The 18,209-nt window shown below is 36.5% G+C and overlaps 2 protein-coding genes across 7 annotated transcripts; one reads left to right on the top strand and one right to left on the bottom strand.

Annotated features, from left to right (window-relative positions):
• Positions 1–3,364: 3,364 nt before the first annotated feature.
• CNX2 (cofactor of nitrate reductase and xanthine dehydrogenase 2) lies at positions 3,365–7,464 on the top strand. Of its 6 annotated transcripts, none has more exons than XR_605834.5 (7): positions 3,365–3,553; positions 3,805–3,860; positions 4,797–5,435; positions 5,647–5,819; positions 5,958–6,163; positions 7,161–7,229; positions 7,380–7,464. XR_605834.5 is itself a non-coding variant. In XM_008807238.5 (7 exons), the coding sequence occupies exons 2-7, from the start codon at positions 3,810–3,812 to the stop codon at positions 7,461–7,463; spliced, it is 1,203 nt and encodes a 400-aa protein (XP_008805460.1). In that variant the 5' UTR covers positions 3,365–3,553; positions 3,805–3,809; the 3' UTR covers position 7,464. The 6 variants fall into 6 exon arrangements, 4 of the variants coding, with proteins under 4 accessions (XP_008805460.1, XP_088572416.1, XP_088572415.1 ...); XR_015975468.1 differs by having other exon boundaries at positions 7,331–7,464; XM_008807238.5 differs by having other exon boundaries at positions 5,647–5,814; positions 5,972–6,163.
• A 10,094-nt stretch (positions 7,465–17,558) lies between these two features.
• LOC148714792 (VQ motif-containing protein 25-like) lies at positions 17,559–18,050 on the bottom strand. Its single transcript, XM_088714677.1, has one exon. The coding sequence runs from the start codon at positions 18,048–18,050 to the stop codon at positions 17,559–17,561; it is 492 nt and encodes a 163-aa protein (XP_088570803.1).
• Between the last annotated feature and the right edge of the window lie 159 nt (positions 18,051–18,209).

Genomic DNA, 18,209 nt, shown 5'->3' with positions numbered 1-18,209 from the left:
CCTCACGTATCTCATCCGACACAACTAGCAAAAGTCGTGTTCTCATCTCAGAGAAGCATCTGTTGAATAAGGTTCGCAATGCCGAAACACTTCCTTACCCTACAATAGGCGCAAATTTTCTGAACTTAAACTTAACACTCGTAACGTAATGTAAGACGCAAGGCAGCACACAAACTACCAAAAAACGGAAACACGAAGTCGTAAATATACCAGACGGAAGCCTATACTGCTAAAGCCGCTACTACTACTACCAGCCAAGTCCAAGCACTTCTTAGGTGTAACCACCACCAGTCCCATGGCCGGCTGGCTGGCCTGGAAGTCACTGTCTGGGTGCCGATGGAGTGGGACTCCACTGTACCACTGGTCACATGACCGCCGGTAGGGTCATCGGAGACCTGGCCGGGCGCCGCCGTGGTATGATGGCCGGGGACGGCTGCATAGGGATGGGCGGTCGTGACTGGGCTGCTGGTGTAGCCAGGGCGGGCCTGCTCTCGGGCGGTGACATATATACCACAATTAGCTTTATTACCGCTATCAGTTCAAATGAAGAGTCTTCTGGCAGTTTAGTCTCATGAGCTTGCAAACATCTATCCAAATAGTTTTAAATATAGTCATGGCTGTCCATCTTACATCCATTATATACTTCTTTTTATGAAGATTGCAAGCTTTTTTCAAGGAGACGCTATAAAAAGAGCATGACATGGATTCTATTCCTTTCTTTCCTACCAAAGAATATCTCCTTTCACATAGATGGAGAAAATGATGGTGGAACAACCTATCTAATGTCCACTTCTGAAAAGTGGTCGGGTTCTTCCATGATTGCTCAACTAGCTGCAACCATCTATTAAATAACTTAGTTTTCTTTATATTTATTTTTCTTTTCAAATTTCGGTAATCTTGAGTGGGAACTGGCGCATATATGAAGCAAACTTTAAGGAGATGCCTCTCATCAAATGTTTAATGCATCTTATGTGATCACAAATAAGATGACAAATGAAGAATTTCACATTTAACTTCCAAATCTCGCGTACAAAAAAATTCTAAAAAAATCTTGAATTTTCTCCGTTCTTCCCCTCCTTGATCAATTGGAGGGACTGGAGCCATTTATAATTTGTAAAGATGTACTGTATGTGTCAAAATTTCGTAATCAGAAAATCTTGCAAAATTACGTTGGACAATTAAGAGGGGGAGGTGTAAAAATAATCCAAGAGAAAGAACGTGCTCATCAAAAATCTCAAAACATAAATCTTTACCCTATATATATGTGTTCATGAACCATGCAATTGCCCCTACCTGTGGTGCTAGGGGTGTATGTCATGACATTCACTTGCATAACCTACACTTTGAAAAAGATTGAACAAGGACAGCATACTCTTTTGTATAACTAAGAGCCATGTAAGGTTAACTATGCTGTGTTTGGTCAAAACTATGATCAAGTATATCAATAAAAAATAAAGACATTACTCTTACAAAACGAGCAATTCAAGTAAGCTCGACCATTTAGTCCAGCCTCTATCACTGGTGCGAGAGGTGTATGTCGTGACATTCACTCGCATAACCTGCATTTGAAAAGACTGTATAAGGATAGCTTACTCTTTTGTGCAATTAGGAGCCATTTAAGGTTAACTGTGCTGTGTTTAGTCAACAGTATGATCAAGTATATTACTGAAAAAAAAGAGAGCAATTCAAGTATTATCTATTCATTTAGTCTAAACAACAAGATAAAATATTAGGAGAATAATTATATATTTGGATGAGGTAAACATGAAGCCGATGCAAGAGACTCATCAATACAACTCAAATGTGAATCACCAATATTCTACTAAATAACTGAAGCTCTTAAGGGAAGTTTGTTAATTTATGAGGTTCCTTGCCTCCATATAAAACATATTACTTCAGGTTAATGGAACCTCAATGGCACACGATGCGACAAGGTCCACCGCATAGATGCGACAAATAATTGCAATTTCTTATGTAAATCTGTGTGCTTAAGATGTATGCAATGACGCTCCAATCCACAATTTAATATCACTGGACTTTTATAATTCTCATTGCATGCGTTCATGCTCATCGGACAACTGGGCTCCATGAGAGATGTGGTTCGCACCAGCCCTCAGAAATCCCTACGTCGGGGACCTCAGAAAACCATGGGCCATGAGGTAGAGGGAAGAATATTGACGCAGAGATGAGATGCCCTTCTTCACAGAAATGCAGCTCGGGCAAGTTGGATTGGATTTTTGCCCAATCCTTTGTTGCAGTATTTCAACTTTTCCAGCAATACGTGACCCAAATATAAAAATTTCCGAGACCAGTTCTGTTTGATACGAAGTATGTATTGGAGGAAGGATGGATAGAAGAAAAATAATAGATGGATTTTCCATCCATCTTTTTGTGTATTTGGTAAAATATGAAGGATAGATGGACATAGTTATCTCATCAATTTGACATAAAAAGAATTTAAAAAATTGATGATATTTGTATAATATTTTTATTAAACTATCTTTTGATAAAAAAAAAGTTACTATTATCAATTTATAACACTTGTTTTTATACTAAAAAGATAAGCCAATTTATATACTTATGATCTTTATAATTTATAATTATATATAAGAAATTATATAAGTACTTAATTTTAATTTAATTCAATAAAATAAATTTGTAAATTAATTATATATAAATTAATATTTTAATTATACAATAACTAATTAATTTATAATTTAATCTAAATAATTAGTTAATTTTATATAAATAGTTAACTAAAAAATAGTGAATATAGATAAAAAAATAAAAAAGTGTTAGAATTTTATATTAAAATTAATGTGGAATAATTTTATCAACATACAAACCATTCCTCATATGTATTACCCATCCTTTCTTACATCCTCCCAATTAGAAGGATACAAATTGGTGGACCAGATGGACGTGCAATCGCTTCTTCTCATCCCTATTTTCTTTTTTTTTTTGGAACCAAACAACAATGGAGACCATTGATCCTTCCAACCTCACTAATCATCTCCCTCATAATCTCAACCAAACACAGATTAGTCCGACCATATTTGACTAATATCGTTAGCAAAATTTTAAATATAGACATACTCTAAGTTAAATCCAGTTCAAATTTGATTTTCAAGTTCATGCCAAGCAACACAGCCAAGCACAAGTAGCTAATCCTCTCAGCTTGTTTCTTCCCCTAATTAAATCTAGTTGTGCGGTTCTTGAGCCCAAACCCAATCTATCACAAGACATCAGTGCAGTGCATGACGTCACAAATACGTTGCGGCTGATACCAGTTTGTATTCTTATCAAAAACAAAAAAAAAAAAAAAAGTTGTAAAGGTTAAATAACTTGCTCGCGACGGGTGACCGTACGCCGTTATTGTAAAAATTAAAATTGGAAGAAAGAGGCGTGCGGGATCAGAGCACCTTCCCGGCCTCTTCCAGATTTGTCTTTGTTCGGGGTCCGCGGCTTCCTATATATATCCATCCGTGGGAGCTTTCGAACTCTTCTTGGTAATTCCTTGGAGCGTCGAACGAGAATTCGAGCATCGACCGAGGTAGTTCCGCTTTCCCCTGTTCTGTAATTTTGTGACTTGGTAGCAGGGAGTAGCGGGGAGAAAGGGCTTTGTTTTGTATTTGAACTTGGTAGCAGGGAGTAGCGGGCTGAATTGTTTCTTGCCTATGAATTGTTTGATATTTTATTTATGTGGATTGATGATGGGAATCGAGTCTGTTAGACTTTGAATTAAACTGGGTTTCTTTCGTTTCATCTCGTACTTATTTTTGTTTATATGTATTCTTTTCTCAGAATTGATGATGCCACGATGCGTTTGGTGGTTGGGTTCTCGGCGATCGAATGATTTGGTAATTTGAAACATTATCTTCTTCTTCTACTACTACTACTACTTTTTTTTTCATGCTTAATTGATAACTGATAAGTAAAATCAAAATCGGTGTTCATTTCGTTTTGGCAAATACGTCGTTTGCTGTATGCCTAATTCTGAGTGTATTAACTTGTTCTGTCAGAATTGTACCATTTTTATGTTTGAAATTTGTGGATAATATATATATCTCAAAATAGAAGTTTGTCGATAATATAATTGTGCTTTATGCTGGCACCGAACAATGGAAAAGTTTCTTACTGAACAAAGAAAAAGAATGGAAAAGCTGGATTCCAAGTCTTTGGGCGTTATACCGATGAAACTTTGTCATTTTGGTTAGGTCAGTTTGTCTGCTTATTGGGTGCTTTCTATGATATGCTCTCCATCTTTGTTGTTTTTGTTTGCTAGTCAATTTATCTTGTAATTCATATTTTTCTTTGTTTTAAACTATATTATCAATTAAATGGGAATTTTCTTACTTTTTGTTGACCTATGAGGTGCTTGTTGTTTGTTCCAAATTTATATTGTTAGTATCTCGCCGAAAACTTCTGCTGAGAGTTAGATAATGCATTGCTGATGTTAGATTGTTGCCTTGCTTTCGTAATAAGTTGCTACTCCTTTAGAGAGAAATGATTTACCAGTTCATTATGAATTTTATACAATTGCAGTTCTTTATCCCCTTAAAAAGATGGTCATTCACACAAACATCATGATCGTTGTTTCCTCAGTGTGATGAATGCATCCTGTGCAGACAGGATCATACACCATTTGATTTTTTTTTCTTCTCCAAATTGTGATATATTTTAACTTTATGTTTCTGTTAGCGGTTCTCTGGCATCCTGGTTTTTTGCGTGCTTTTTATGACTCGCAGAGGGGATTTTTACAGTAATGATATTGACTTGTAGAATCTTGTGATCAGGTTGGTGCATGTAGATACGGATTTGGTTGTATAACCAGTTTCTTCTCATCCAGAACCAGATATGAATGCAGTTCCAGTCGTGATATTGCAAGCTGTTACAGGACAGTGGCATGTGCAACTTCATGTGCTGCTTGGTCTGAACCACCACCGAAAGATAATGCCTCTGCTAATATGCTAACTGATTCTTTTGGGAGATTCCACAACTATTTGAGGATCTCGTTGACAGAACGCTGCAACCTTAGGTGTCAATACTGTATGCCAGCTGAAGGCGTCGAGCTGACACCCAGTTCTGAGCTCCTAACTCATGATGAAATCATTCGACTTGCAGACCTTTTTGTCAGTGAAGGGGTGGATAAGATCAGGTTGACTGGGGGAGAGCCGACCATTAGGAAGGACATTGAAGAGATATGTTTGCATCTTTCCAACTTGAAAGGGCTAAAAACACTTGCTATGACCACTAATGGGGTTGTGCTCTCAAAGAAACTTCCCAAACTGAAAGAATGTGGGCTCAGTGCAATAAACATTAGTTTGGATACATTAGTTCCGGCAAAATTTGAGTTCATGACTAGGCGTAAAGGGCATGGAAGGGTTATGGAATCAATAAATGCTGCTATTGAGCTGGGATATAATCCTGTTAAAGTATGTGCCTTTTTGCTGTTGTTTTATTGCTTATTTCCTGATATGCTGTTTACTAACATCGTGCTATTCCTTCAAGTTTCTGGGTTGTTTTAGCTTCTTTAACTGCTATATTTTACTTACATGGAATATCTTTTCTGTCTGCTTTCCTTGCTCTTTTTTAATGCTTTCCTACAAAATAAGATTAAGTTTTTGTTGTATTTGTTTGTACCAGGTGAATTGCGTTGTAATGCGTGGAATAAATGATGATGAGATTTGTGACTTTGTCGAGTTGACAAGAGAGAAGCCAATCAATGTCCGATTTATTGAGTTCATGCCATTTGATGGAAATGTTTGGAATATAAAAAAGCTGGTTTCGTATGCAGAGATGTTGGATAGAGTGGTAAGGTACAACTCTTGACAGATGCACTGTGGCTTTGATTATTAGGATATTTGCTTATAAGCACGTGTGTGGTGTTTCTGTATGTTTGTTCATGTGTATGTGCTCCATAATTATATAACAAGATAGAAAATTAGATCTTTTAGTTTGTGTGGAGCAGCGGCAACGATTCAAGGATGTAAAGAGGCTTCGAGATCATGCTACAGATACAGCAAAGAATTTCAAGATAGACGGACATTGTGGAACTGTCTCCTTTATTACATCAATGACCGAACATTTTTGTTCTGGTTGCAATAGATTGCGGCTCTTAGCTGATGGGAACTTTAAAGTATGTCTTTTTGGTCCATCAGAGGTATGCTACCTTCCTGTATGTATGTTGTACCTTTTGCTTTTTCATATAACGTACAGATTGATATCAATGCATTCAATAGTTCTCTCTAGCATCTTCTATTGATTCTGCCTTTCAATTTCTTGCTGTTTTATGCTACTATTATGAAAAGATGTTCTTAAAAAGAAATACCACGAAGGTAAGATCATGCAAGTTCTTAATCTCGTATGCACTTAGTAGCTGATTTATTCCTTCATTTATAACTATCAATCTCTGATACTACGACATGCATTAGACACCCTTTTTCAAACATGCATCACTGATAGGCCTAGTTTTATCTCAGAAATGCACCATAGCTTAATATTCAGAGTTCTTGGAGTAGGTTAATCATTTGATTATTTGAACAAACTCAACTTATGCAGTAAGATAACTGCCCAAAACCAAATAACTAATTCAGTAACTGTAAACAAGCACGACCAATTTGAGTACTGCTGGTCTATGCCACCATCTATTTAGTAGTAGATGAAGTCCAGTGCAAATATCCGACTAGCATAAATAGTACACAGGCTTTGGAAGCCTATAAAACCCCACATGGCTGTATCTGAAGAGCACAAAGAAAAATCGTCTTCAGGCCTCTTTTGGGGCTAGTTTTGACCAGGTTCTAAACATGTTAATCATAGTAGTGCAGTTACACAAATCATGCTTGTCTGTCCATTTTACAGACCTTACAGAGCTGGTACTGTCCTTTCTGTGTTTTCTTTTAGTACTGCTTTTTTGTTGCTTCCATAGTTGCATCACCCCTGGTTTATTTTGTTTGCCAAAATATATTATAGTAAGATAACTATTAATGTCTGATACTATAAACCGTGCTTTTTTAGCTCCAAGAGTAGGTCGATGAAGTGTTTAGATTTGTACACCTGCTCTACATGCTTTGCCATAACTTAATGAATGTAGGAGGTATAAACCCTCCTTGGTGAATGTTTAAACTTACTTACATTATTGGTATTTGTAACTTCTGTAGGTAAGTTTAAGAGATCCTCTACGAGCTGGTCATGATGATCTTGTATTAAAGGAAATAATCGGGGCTGCGGTATGTATAAATTTTGGTTTCTCACTGTATTTAATAATGCGCATGCCCATTTTATAATTATGAAACTTATAAAAGACTCATTGGCTTGGTTTATTTTACAGTTTCTAGCTCGTAATATGATGCTTAAAAGTGCAGTTTCATTTAACTCAGGTAAAGAGGAAGAAAGCTGCACATGCCGGGATGTTTGACATAGCAAAGACAGCAAATAGGCCAATGATACATATTGGTGGCTGAGGTATTTTGTCCAGATCAAGCTCTTTAATTATGCATTGTTATTTCTCTAGTCTTGTTCATGTTGTATTGAAAGGAAGATGATCAGAAAATCGTGTGGTAACATTGCCTGGCTGACATCCATAATAATCATACACATTATAAGCAGATAATACATAACCACTTAAATATAATTCTGTTCAGCCGAAACATATCTCCAGATCATGGGTAATATTGGGAGTTCCATTTTTACCTACAAAATTTGTATAACCATCTGTAAACTGTATCTGGGGGACATAAATATCCATACTTTTCCCAAAAAATAGTATATTCTTATGACTATTTTAAGAAGTGCCACATACTACTGCATATGCGCTTGCATATGCTTGTGCGGTCTCTATATGCAGTTACTATAACCAATCATACCGCAAATGGAGTGAAGGGCGGTCCACTTAGTAGTGTGCACTGTGTAGCTGCATATACAGCATTCTTAGTATTGTACAATTAATATTTGAGTGCACTTCACATTCTGGAGTCACATATGTAGCCCAATATTATGTGGGCCCAAGCAGGGGTAGCAGGTTCTAGATGATGGTTTGATGTAGGCTTCAAGCGGGCCTAATATTAGAATGTTAATTAATTTATAGTTATTGCTATAAAGGTAGAGGGTGATCCTTGGCACAATGGTAGAGTTGCATTGTGTCCTAGAGGTCACAGGTTTGAAATACAGAATAGCTCTTCCTTATGTAGGGGTAAGTCTGTGTACATTTGATCCTCCCTAAACCCTACAATGGTGGGAGTCTCGTGCATTAGGCCACCCTTTTTTATTGCTATTATTAGGTACTAAGCACTAAGCACAGCTGGTAGTTAGATTATTATTGATATTGTTATTATCCATACAAAAAATATCACTATCATTATTATACATAATATATTGTGTTTATGTTTAAATAGTTAAAAAATAACAATAGCAAATACACCTGCATATGCGGTCCGCATACTGCTATGCACTATGTGGTCCTTTGATGGCATGCATACTGCTGCTCCCTTTTAAAACACGGATTCTTACCATTGCATGGAAACTGACATAGGAATTAAATGCTTTTACCGACAGATAGAATTACTAGGCATGTAAATAACATCAGATACGATTTGAGTCTTTGTTCAAGCTGAGGCTTATCTGCTGATCTTACACGCTCATAGGTTACTCTGCAAGCTATAGTTTTACCTGGAGAATTTGAATAGTTTTATGCAAGCTGTTTCTGGCCGCATTAATTTCTGTATTTCATTTTTCTCAAGCAAAATGGTAGCCTCATTAGTCATTAATGTGTTTGAAACCTTGCCCTCAATATTTGCTAATTTATCATGAAATGTTATAACAATACTAATTATTTTATTGTTGATATTTTTCATGATTCCTTTCCAGCTTAGTGAAACACTTTTCCTTTTTTGATCACAAATGTTCTGAAATTCTTTTAGAATCTCTTGAATACATTCTTCAAATTTACTTTGAAAAGAGTGCGTGAACATGCAGTCTATCTCCGTTGTCCGTATTTTAAGCTTCTACAATATCCCAATCTTTTCATGATTTAGGAACTTTTGTGCTGGTAATTTTGTTCTGAATTTGTCAGTGTGTTGGGATCAGGATTTATATATGTGGAACAATTTCCCTCTCCATGTTTATTTCTTATCTCCACCACAAATTCAGTCAAAGCAATCTGGTCATGCATATTATGAATCAACTTTTTATGCAACTTCAACATAGACTTTGCTTGAATACTTTGTTCTCTCTCATTCTTCCTGGTTATCACCAACAGAGATGGCATTTTTGGTCCAGGAAAAGTTAAAAAATGGAGGCAGTTCATTTCAAAAATTTTGCAGCATCTTCTTTGTTAAATTTCCAGTACATCGGGATTTTGAAACTTTGAAATTTGGTTTTGCAGATCTATTATAATAACCCCGAGTTTGCCAATGACATCTTTTATATATCAAAGCCTTATCAAATAGCTGGACTTGTTGCTTATGTAATTAAATGCAGACTTGTTGGCTGGTGTTCGATACTGACCTAACGAATAAGTCCTTCCTAGTGTTGAATTTAATTAAATGTAGACTTGTTTGATGTCTACTCTCATATTTTTACATTGTTGAAACCATATTGAAAAAATTCTAACGAAGTGATTTCTTTCAATTGCCACAGAAAAAGAATAGTGAAGGATCAATTTGATACTTTGAATTGGTTTGTGGGGTTTCAAAAGTAGAACAAGTTTTGTCATCTCCAGGCTTAACTTTGGAAGTGAATTTCAGCATTATTGCATATGTATCTGAGTAGAAGCATCCTTGCTAATGTCATTTATTTGTGTCATGCCGATTATTTTCTTTATTACAAGGATGTAACTTTTTTATATGTTTCATAGGGAATGAACAGAGTTTCTCTACAAATATCATTTTCTAGTTTTTGTATTTGTCATTGAAGATGATGATAGCACAACGCCCTGTTGTAGCATCAGTTCTATACAATTGTATGATGCTTCCATATTGACTATTGGATGTGCTTCTTTTTCTGCTTATGGGAGAATTAATATATTCAGATTGCAGCACCCTATGGTGAGTTATTCTGTGCCTCTCAATTGATCTGTTAGTACTGCCTTTCACAATATGGTCAGCTATGGAGCACTGGTAGTTTTTCTTGGCCGAATGAGATCAGTATTTATATTACCCAGATAATTGACTTCCAGTGGATCTCTTGTTGCCTGCACAGCAGCACTATAGCATCGCTTTGAGGGGTCATTAGTAACATGCTGAAGCCTGTGTTACAACATTTTGCAAGGGTATTCGTACAATTTTACCTATTTAGGAGGGTTTACATGCAAAAAATTTAAATTTTATTTTTTTATTTCAATGTCTAGTGCATGCTTATCAATGTTTTTCATAAAAATATTGCTTAAGAAAAAAATTGATTCGACAATTAAATAACAAAAAAAGTTATAGAAGTTCTTTCACTAATCATGGGATTATTCTACTTTATTCTTTTTTATTTATAATAACCATTATATATTCAAAACATAACTTATAATATATATTGTTATATGTGCATATATGAGGGCATGTATTAGAATATAGAAAATGATTAGAAACTCTTAAGGACACATGATAGATTGCAATGATTAAGCTTTCTTGCTACTGCTATACTCATGGGTATAAGAACATTATCAATTATCACTAAGCAAAATTATTGAAGAATTTTGAACACTTCAGACTTATTAATAACCTTCGTGACCATGTGGTTGAAGGCCACCCCTTACGTTGCGTACCTTAAACCATTTTTCTTCGGTGCTTCAATTTTTAAGGAAAAAAAGATGTACTATATGGGATCAATTTTGTCACAGTAATTTTAAATCAGCTGGCCGGTCTGCACATAAGAAATTTTCTAACTCTAAAAGATAAACATTGCAAATCTTATACACTAAAAAATAAATGTTGCAAATCTCTTACAATATTTTTTTTTAAAATAATTCATAAAGCTAAAGGCAGGACCTCTCAATCTTTGTGTAAAAAAGATATAATGAAGGGATGTCTATGGGGGAGAAGGGAGTCAAGAGAATGGTTTTGATTTCAAACGGAAAAGTGAAATAGAGGGTCGAGAGAGATCGAAAAATTTCTCAAAGGAAATAGAGATATTAGTTTTCAGTGAGACATGTTAACATATTACTAAGGCTGCAAATGGGTCGGATTGACCCGTAACCCAACTCGACCCGACCCATTTTGGATGACCTATGGGGCTAGGTCGGGTCCTAAAATTGGACCCATTCTATATTTCGGATCGGGTCTGGTTTGTTGAATTCAGACCCGACCCGACCTATTTAAAATTTGGATAATTTTAAGTTTTCAGTCCTACAACTCGACTCGACCTATCCCGAATCTGTAAAATTATTTGAACCCGTAGACCGCTGGTGCAAACCGCTTAAAATTTGTTGGCCATTAAATTGATATCCAACGACTGGTACTACAACCAATTTAGATAGAAGACTAGGGGCAATTCTCCAAATCTAAAGTCCGCCACCAGTCCACCATTCCCTCTTCATTCCCAAAATACTTCTCCTTCCTCTCTTATATCTTTCCCCCCAATTCCTCCCCAATCTCCCCACAAAGAGAAACCCTAATCCTAACCCTAGCATGGATTTGGAGCCAAAAGGTGTCCAAGATCGTGCTCTCATGGCAACGTCTCTTCTCCCAGATCACCCTCGTCCTCCTCCTCTCCATCCTTTACCTTGCTCCCATCTATGTCTCCCATCTTCTCTTCTCCAAGATCAACCGCAACGGGGACACCCTCGACGATGCCCCTAGGTTCCCCCTCCAAATCCAACATCCTCTTTCGCCCCTCGTCCGAATGGTCTGCCTTCCTCCTCTTCAAGGCCACCTACCTCCTTGCCCTCCTCGTCCTCTCCACCTCCGCTGTCGTCTACTTCGTCGCCTCCATCTACACCGCCAAAGAGCTCTCCTTCCCCAAAGTCCTCTCCATCATCCCCAAGGTCTGGTGCCGCCTCATGGTCACCTTCATCATCGTCCTTGTTGTCCTCCTCCTCGGCCTGTTGCCGCCGATGCCGTTTGCTGCCATCGACGATGCTCGTCGCTCCCTCGATTGCCGGCTTGCCCACCTTGCCGACGTCGCTGCCGTCGTCCATGGATTTGCTCGGTTTGGCAAGCGCCAAAAACAATACCCATGACCCGGACTTGACTCAGACTCGAATTTTTTTGGGTCGGGTTCGGGTTATACATGGACCCGACCCAACTTGAATGACCCATTAGGTCAAAAATTGTAGCCATAAATCTAACCCGACCTGATTCGATCTTCTATTGGGTCGGGTCTGGGTCCAAAATTAGGATCCGAATAAGAAATCAGATTAGGTCGGGGTCACGCATGACCCGACCTGACCTAACCCATTTGTACCCCTACCTGTTAGCCGCTTCAGAATAAAAAAATACTTTCATAATTTTAATTAATTTTTAATTTTAATAAATATGATTTTGGCTAATCATATTAGTTGAATCGCTATGTCAAAGGTATTCATACAAAAATAGTATTTTGTGAGGGCATGTACGTAAATATCAATTTGGAGGGCATTCACGCAAATTACAATATTTAAATTTATGCAAAAATCCAAAAAAAAATTGCGTGTATATCCTTCTAAATATATGAAATTGCATAATAACCCTCTAAAATTGCTATTTACATGTATACCCCTATCAACGTTTTTTTGTATGTTTACCCGCCAAGGGTATTTTCATCATTTTAATTTTAAACCGCTAACTTCTTAACGGCATTAGATGGCATGAGTAGATATGCAAAAAAAAAAAGAAGGGATACATACAAAACAAGTGTTTGATGAGGATATACATACAATTGCAATGTTAGAAGGATATTCGCACAAATTCTAATATTTAGGAGGGTATGTATGTAAAAATTCTAAAATAAATTGCTTAAAAACTACAATAACTGGAATATCCTTATGGGTAGATATAAAAAAATGATTGTAAGGGTGTACATATAAATAGAAATTTTAGAAGGGTTTTCATATAATTTTTTATATTTAGAAGGAAATACATTCAAAAAATTTATTAAAAAAAAATCAAAACTCGGCTGAAACTTGCTTAATCTTTTATAATTCAGTTGGATCAACAAGTAAAAAAAACATTGATCCACATTGTCTATTTTTTTTTTTAAGATCATGCCTCGGTTAAGTTGGAATATTAGGTGATCATTTTGGTAGTGCTATTTTCTATTTAATTTTAATATAATTATTATTATTAAATTTATGATATCTATATATCATTATTATTTTGAACAGATTAAAGCATATCAGATTTAAATTAAATAAAGATGCTTAGATTAGTAAAATATTTTTTAGTGTTTAGTAAATATTGTGTTGTTTATTTTTGAGGCAAGAATTTCGTAAAAATAACATGATTCATTCTATAAGAGTTGATATTAATATGAGATCATGTGACATGATAATTTATCTTCTTTTTTTTTACATTTTTTATTAAGAACAACTGAATTATCTTTACTGAATTTTGATCATTTTTTATTGGATCTTTTAAATGTATACTCTCCTAAATATGCGTAATTGCATGAATATCCTTGCAAAGTTTCTATTTGCATGTATATCTTTATAAAGTTTTCTTTTTGCGCGTCTACCTGTAAGGATATTTCAATCTAAATTTAAATTATTTATTTTTTTAATGGCATAAGATGGTAGGGTATATATATAAAAAAGAAGGAAAAAATATATACATACAAAATAAGTATTTTATGGGCGTATATATGCAAAGAGCAATTTTATGAAGGTATTTATATAATTTTGTATATTTTGGAGGGTATATATGCAAAAAAATCTAGCAAATATACACTACTTTCTTTTTATCAGGAGAGGGTAAACCTTGGTGAAACGATATGATTAATTGTTCGTCTGTGCATGATTTGGATGCTAAGGCTTTGGCATACTAAATAGCCTCGCATTTTGTTCTCTTATCTGGATTTTTTTTTGCAATCATGACTATCTTGTATGCATCAGGTGACCTAGTACTTGTAATCTCATGGCTAAAGCTGGGACTTACCAATGGAAGTTAAACTTCTCATTTCTTTGCTGTCAGTAATGATGCAGAGAGCCGTATTGATATGCCTAGAATACCTGTTCTTATTGCAGAAACTTTGGATAACTCGTATGAATCCAAATGCCCCATGCGCTGAGAGACGCTTCAGAGATGGTCATGCAGCATTAAGAAGTTAAATCTTTTGGAAGTTGGGTGGCTGCAATTTAAGCCGGATACAATTGCAAAGCCAGCTCGTTTAGATTTTTTTTTGGGTACAACAGCTCGTTTAGATTTTAGAGAATCTTGCTTGTGCATGATCACTACAGTTGTTCATATGATTAAAAAATTGTTTTCAATGTTAATTAATGCGACTTGATAGATCCAATATGGATTAAAAAATTCAGACTCAAGGAATGAATGGCTATGATATGGTGTTGCAATATGGAGACAGAAGCTTAATCTCTAAGCATCAAATCTTCAAGCTTAATTTCTACGGAGAGTTTTGATAGAGATATTGTTACCGACTTGTACAGTAACAGTGTCTGGCTTGCGAGGAATGCAACTCGAAGAAATGGAAGCTTCGGAGGTTAAGTCGTCTCCAATGGCTCTCATGTTTGGTTGACCTAACAATAAGTTTCCAGCCATAGCCTACTGTTTTTTAAATTAGGCGGTTGAAGTATTCGGTGGCTACGGAAGCTTCGGCTGGTAGATATTATTTTCAAGTAAGATAGAGCAAAGAATCATGTCGGCTAGTATCTAAGGTGTATCGGCATCTAGGTATTTATTATTATTTCATGAATGAATATTCTTTTAAATATCAAATTTTATATGAATATTCTTTCAAAAATAATATTTACATATATATACATACATATATATATATATATATATATATATACATACATATATATACACATATATATACATATATACACATATACATATATATACATATATATATATATACACACACACACACACACCATCGTAAAATACTTGGTTTGTTATTGTATTCTTTTTTTTATTTTTATTTTTGCATATGTACCCACACCATCTAGCATCCTTAAAAAATTAACGATTTCAAATTAAAATGACTAAAATACTTTTAATGGGTAGATGCGCAAAAAGAAATATTTATAAAGCAATCGTAATGGAAGACAAAAAATTAATTTTTAAAATTCTATTTTATTTTTAATTAAAATAAATATTGTTTTTATTAACAGTATTAGAAGAACTATTATATTAGGGCTATTTGTGCAAAAACAGTATTTTATAAGAGTACAAAAGTAAATATAAATTTTAAGAGGGTATTCATCCAAAAAAATCTATAAATATGTAAAGGTAACATCTGACCTGATGTAATCACCAGGTCTTTCTTTTTATTTCGACTAAGTAATAAGATCATAAGGTCTTTCTTTTTATTTCAAAACTACGGATACTTGATGACAGTATTCGGAGGAGTTTAGCTTGCCTGAAGAGAGGAGGCAAGAGGAAGCATATAACAGGTCTTTGCCTAATGCAATTGCTAGACTTTTGGATTATCCAAGACATCGGACAGTTGATTTCCATAAATGAGGCTCGGGCATGCAGTTCTGAATGAAAGCAGATGCATGAATGGGTGTCTGTGGGATTGTTATGCTCGGTCCCTCCCTGGCACCCTGAAATTTTTTTGATATACTGGGATTTATGGCTTCCTTATTCTCTAGAATCTATTCTTTTTCATCTTTTCATATCTTGGTGTCGTCGTTTGAATCTTCTGGGCCAACACTCGAGCTTTTCTTTAACCTTATAATTTTTTATTGATGGACTCCTTTCATCATAACACATACATTAATAAAATGTGCGCCGTGCCAACCAATTGAATCAAACCTTTTGAGACTACCTACTATAGATAATTCAAATATGCTTGCAAGTTGGGCCAACTAATAAACTTCGATGTTGGGTTCTTATCCTTATTATTTTTAGCAATATTTTAAATCTTGTAGGATAGGAGTATCCTATGAAACAGGATACCACGTTTCATCCTATCCTCGCAGCCATTCAAGTACCCACCGTTTCTCTCCTCTTATTATTTCCTTTCTTTTATATATATTTTCTCTTCTTTTTTCTTTCTTTCTTTCTTTCATTTCTTCATTTTGCCTTCCTTTTTTTTCTTTTTTTTTCTTTTTTTTTTCTTTTTCTTCTTCTTTCTTTTCTTTTTTTCTTCTTTCCCCATGACGGATAGATTTTAGAGTCCCGCCTTGTCCTGATCTCATTTTCTCACTGGAATAGGATGTGATTTAGAACATTGATTCCTAGATTCATTAAATGCTCAAAGCCAAATTTGGTTTGGAATTGACAAGGCAGACCATTCTAAGTAAAGGCAAGCTCAAAAAAAATATCTAGCATGTGATATTTATGCCAAGAAATTAACACTCAATCTAAACCTAATCCAGATTTGGACCGCCCAGCTAACACGAACTTATTGAGTAAATGGAATGGGTCTTTCTCCAAATCCTTGACCTCAAGGCCACCAATTTGCTGTCCTATGTGAAAGGGAACCCAATTAAATAGTTTGACTAGGCGCATTCTGCTATGCACCTTCCTCACCACACGGTTTGTAGGGCAAGACACAGACAAGGTCCACTTCCAACAGGGACAATAATCCAAGCCTGCAAGTTACAACTTTATACCACCTCGGTGGTAGCACGGTGGGAACAGGACTTTGATTCCATCGGAGTGGCTCAGGTTCGAAACGCGCGGCGTGAGGCTTCCCACCGATGGGGGATATGAGTAAAACTTGTCTGCCCGTATCGAATATTCTCCAGTGGGGAGGGAGGCTAGTGGAGTTTGCTACGCGGGTGAGATTCTTCTCACCCTCTTCTTTCCTTTTTTTTTTTTTTTTTTTTTTTTTTTTTTTTTTTTTTAAGGAAAAAAAAAGTTACAACTTCATGGACCACCAAAAGGATGCAAGTAATAAAATCGCTACCGAAGCCTTCTTCTCGCCGTACTGCAACCTCGCTACTGAAACCTTCTCCTTGCCGTACTGCAACCTCGCTACTCTGAGAGAGAGAGAGAGAGAGAGAGAGAGAGAGAGGAAACAGTATGTATTCCAAACAAGAGCAGCCGGTTGTGCAGGAATAAATGCAAAATTGTAGCAAGGATATGGGAAAGGAAGAGGGGGAAAAAAGAGATCATATCTAATATCCCATCAAAGGACCCATGACTTGCTTCATAGCTAACTTATACAGGAACAGAAGAATAGATGTGAAAGAGCGTAAGCAATTATCCAAAACCCCACTTCAAGCTTGAGGAAGAAATAAATGAAACATCAGTATGCCTTTCATGTATTTACATCCATGGTTAAGGAAAAGGAAATATAATATATATATATATAAAAATCACCTCCAGTATCAAACTAAGAGAATTATAACTCAAAACCCATGCATCTACAGATCCCACCTTCTGAAGGATTAACAGAACAAGGAAGAAGAAGATCGAGCGAAGCAAACTTCAAACCTCCAATCCTAGCTAGCTAGTTCCTTCTTCTTAAGAGACATGTGCCTTTCCAGTCACATCCACGCGAGAAGAGCTCGAAGGAAGCAATGGGAAATCACTAAGCCCTTGGAAGATGCCGTCCCAATCACCGAACCCCCTCAAGAACCCACCCGAACTCCCTTCCGTCCGCAACCCCCCCCTCTTCCCTTCCTCCTGCTCCCCTTTAACTCTCTCTCCACCCCACGACTCCCGGTAGCTCCGTCTCATTCCCATGGTCTCCGTTGAATCGACCACGGCAGGTGCCGCCTTCTCCTTGCCACCGTTTCTCTTCGTGGGCTTCCCGGTGAGCCGCTGCACGAGCTCCCGAAAGTTTTTGACGTCGGTCTTTATGATCTCAGGCGCGAATACGTGCACTATTCTGATCTTTGGCTTCATCTTTGATATCATATGCGAGTCCTTCCGCAAGGCTAGCGTCGCCGGCCTCTCGCAAGCTTCTTGGCTCATTATGTCTTCCATGAGCGGTGCTCTAATTGCACTTGCCATGAACGAGTGTGTGCGTGTGTGTGTGTGTGAGAGAGAGAGAGATGGTGGATGGATGAACTTGAAGGGGCAGAACGGAGGAGAAAGGGTTATATAGATGGGTGGGGTAGAGGTCAATAATAATATATTGATGGGGTAGAAGGGAGGAAAACGGGAAGAAGC

Source organism: Phoenix dactylifera, chromosome 2 (assembly GCF_051530095.1).
Source record: "Phoenix dactylifera cultivar Ajwa chromosome 2, Ajwa_hap1_PhDact_Kaust_v1.1, whole genome shotgun sequence".
In the NCBI taxonomy this organism is placed as follows: domain Eukaryota; kingdom Viridiplantae; phylum Streptophyta; class Magnoliopsida; order Arecales; family Arecaceae; genus Phoenix; species Phoenix dactylifera.
This window is presented reverse-complemented; position numbering and strand designations above follow the sequence as displayed.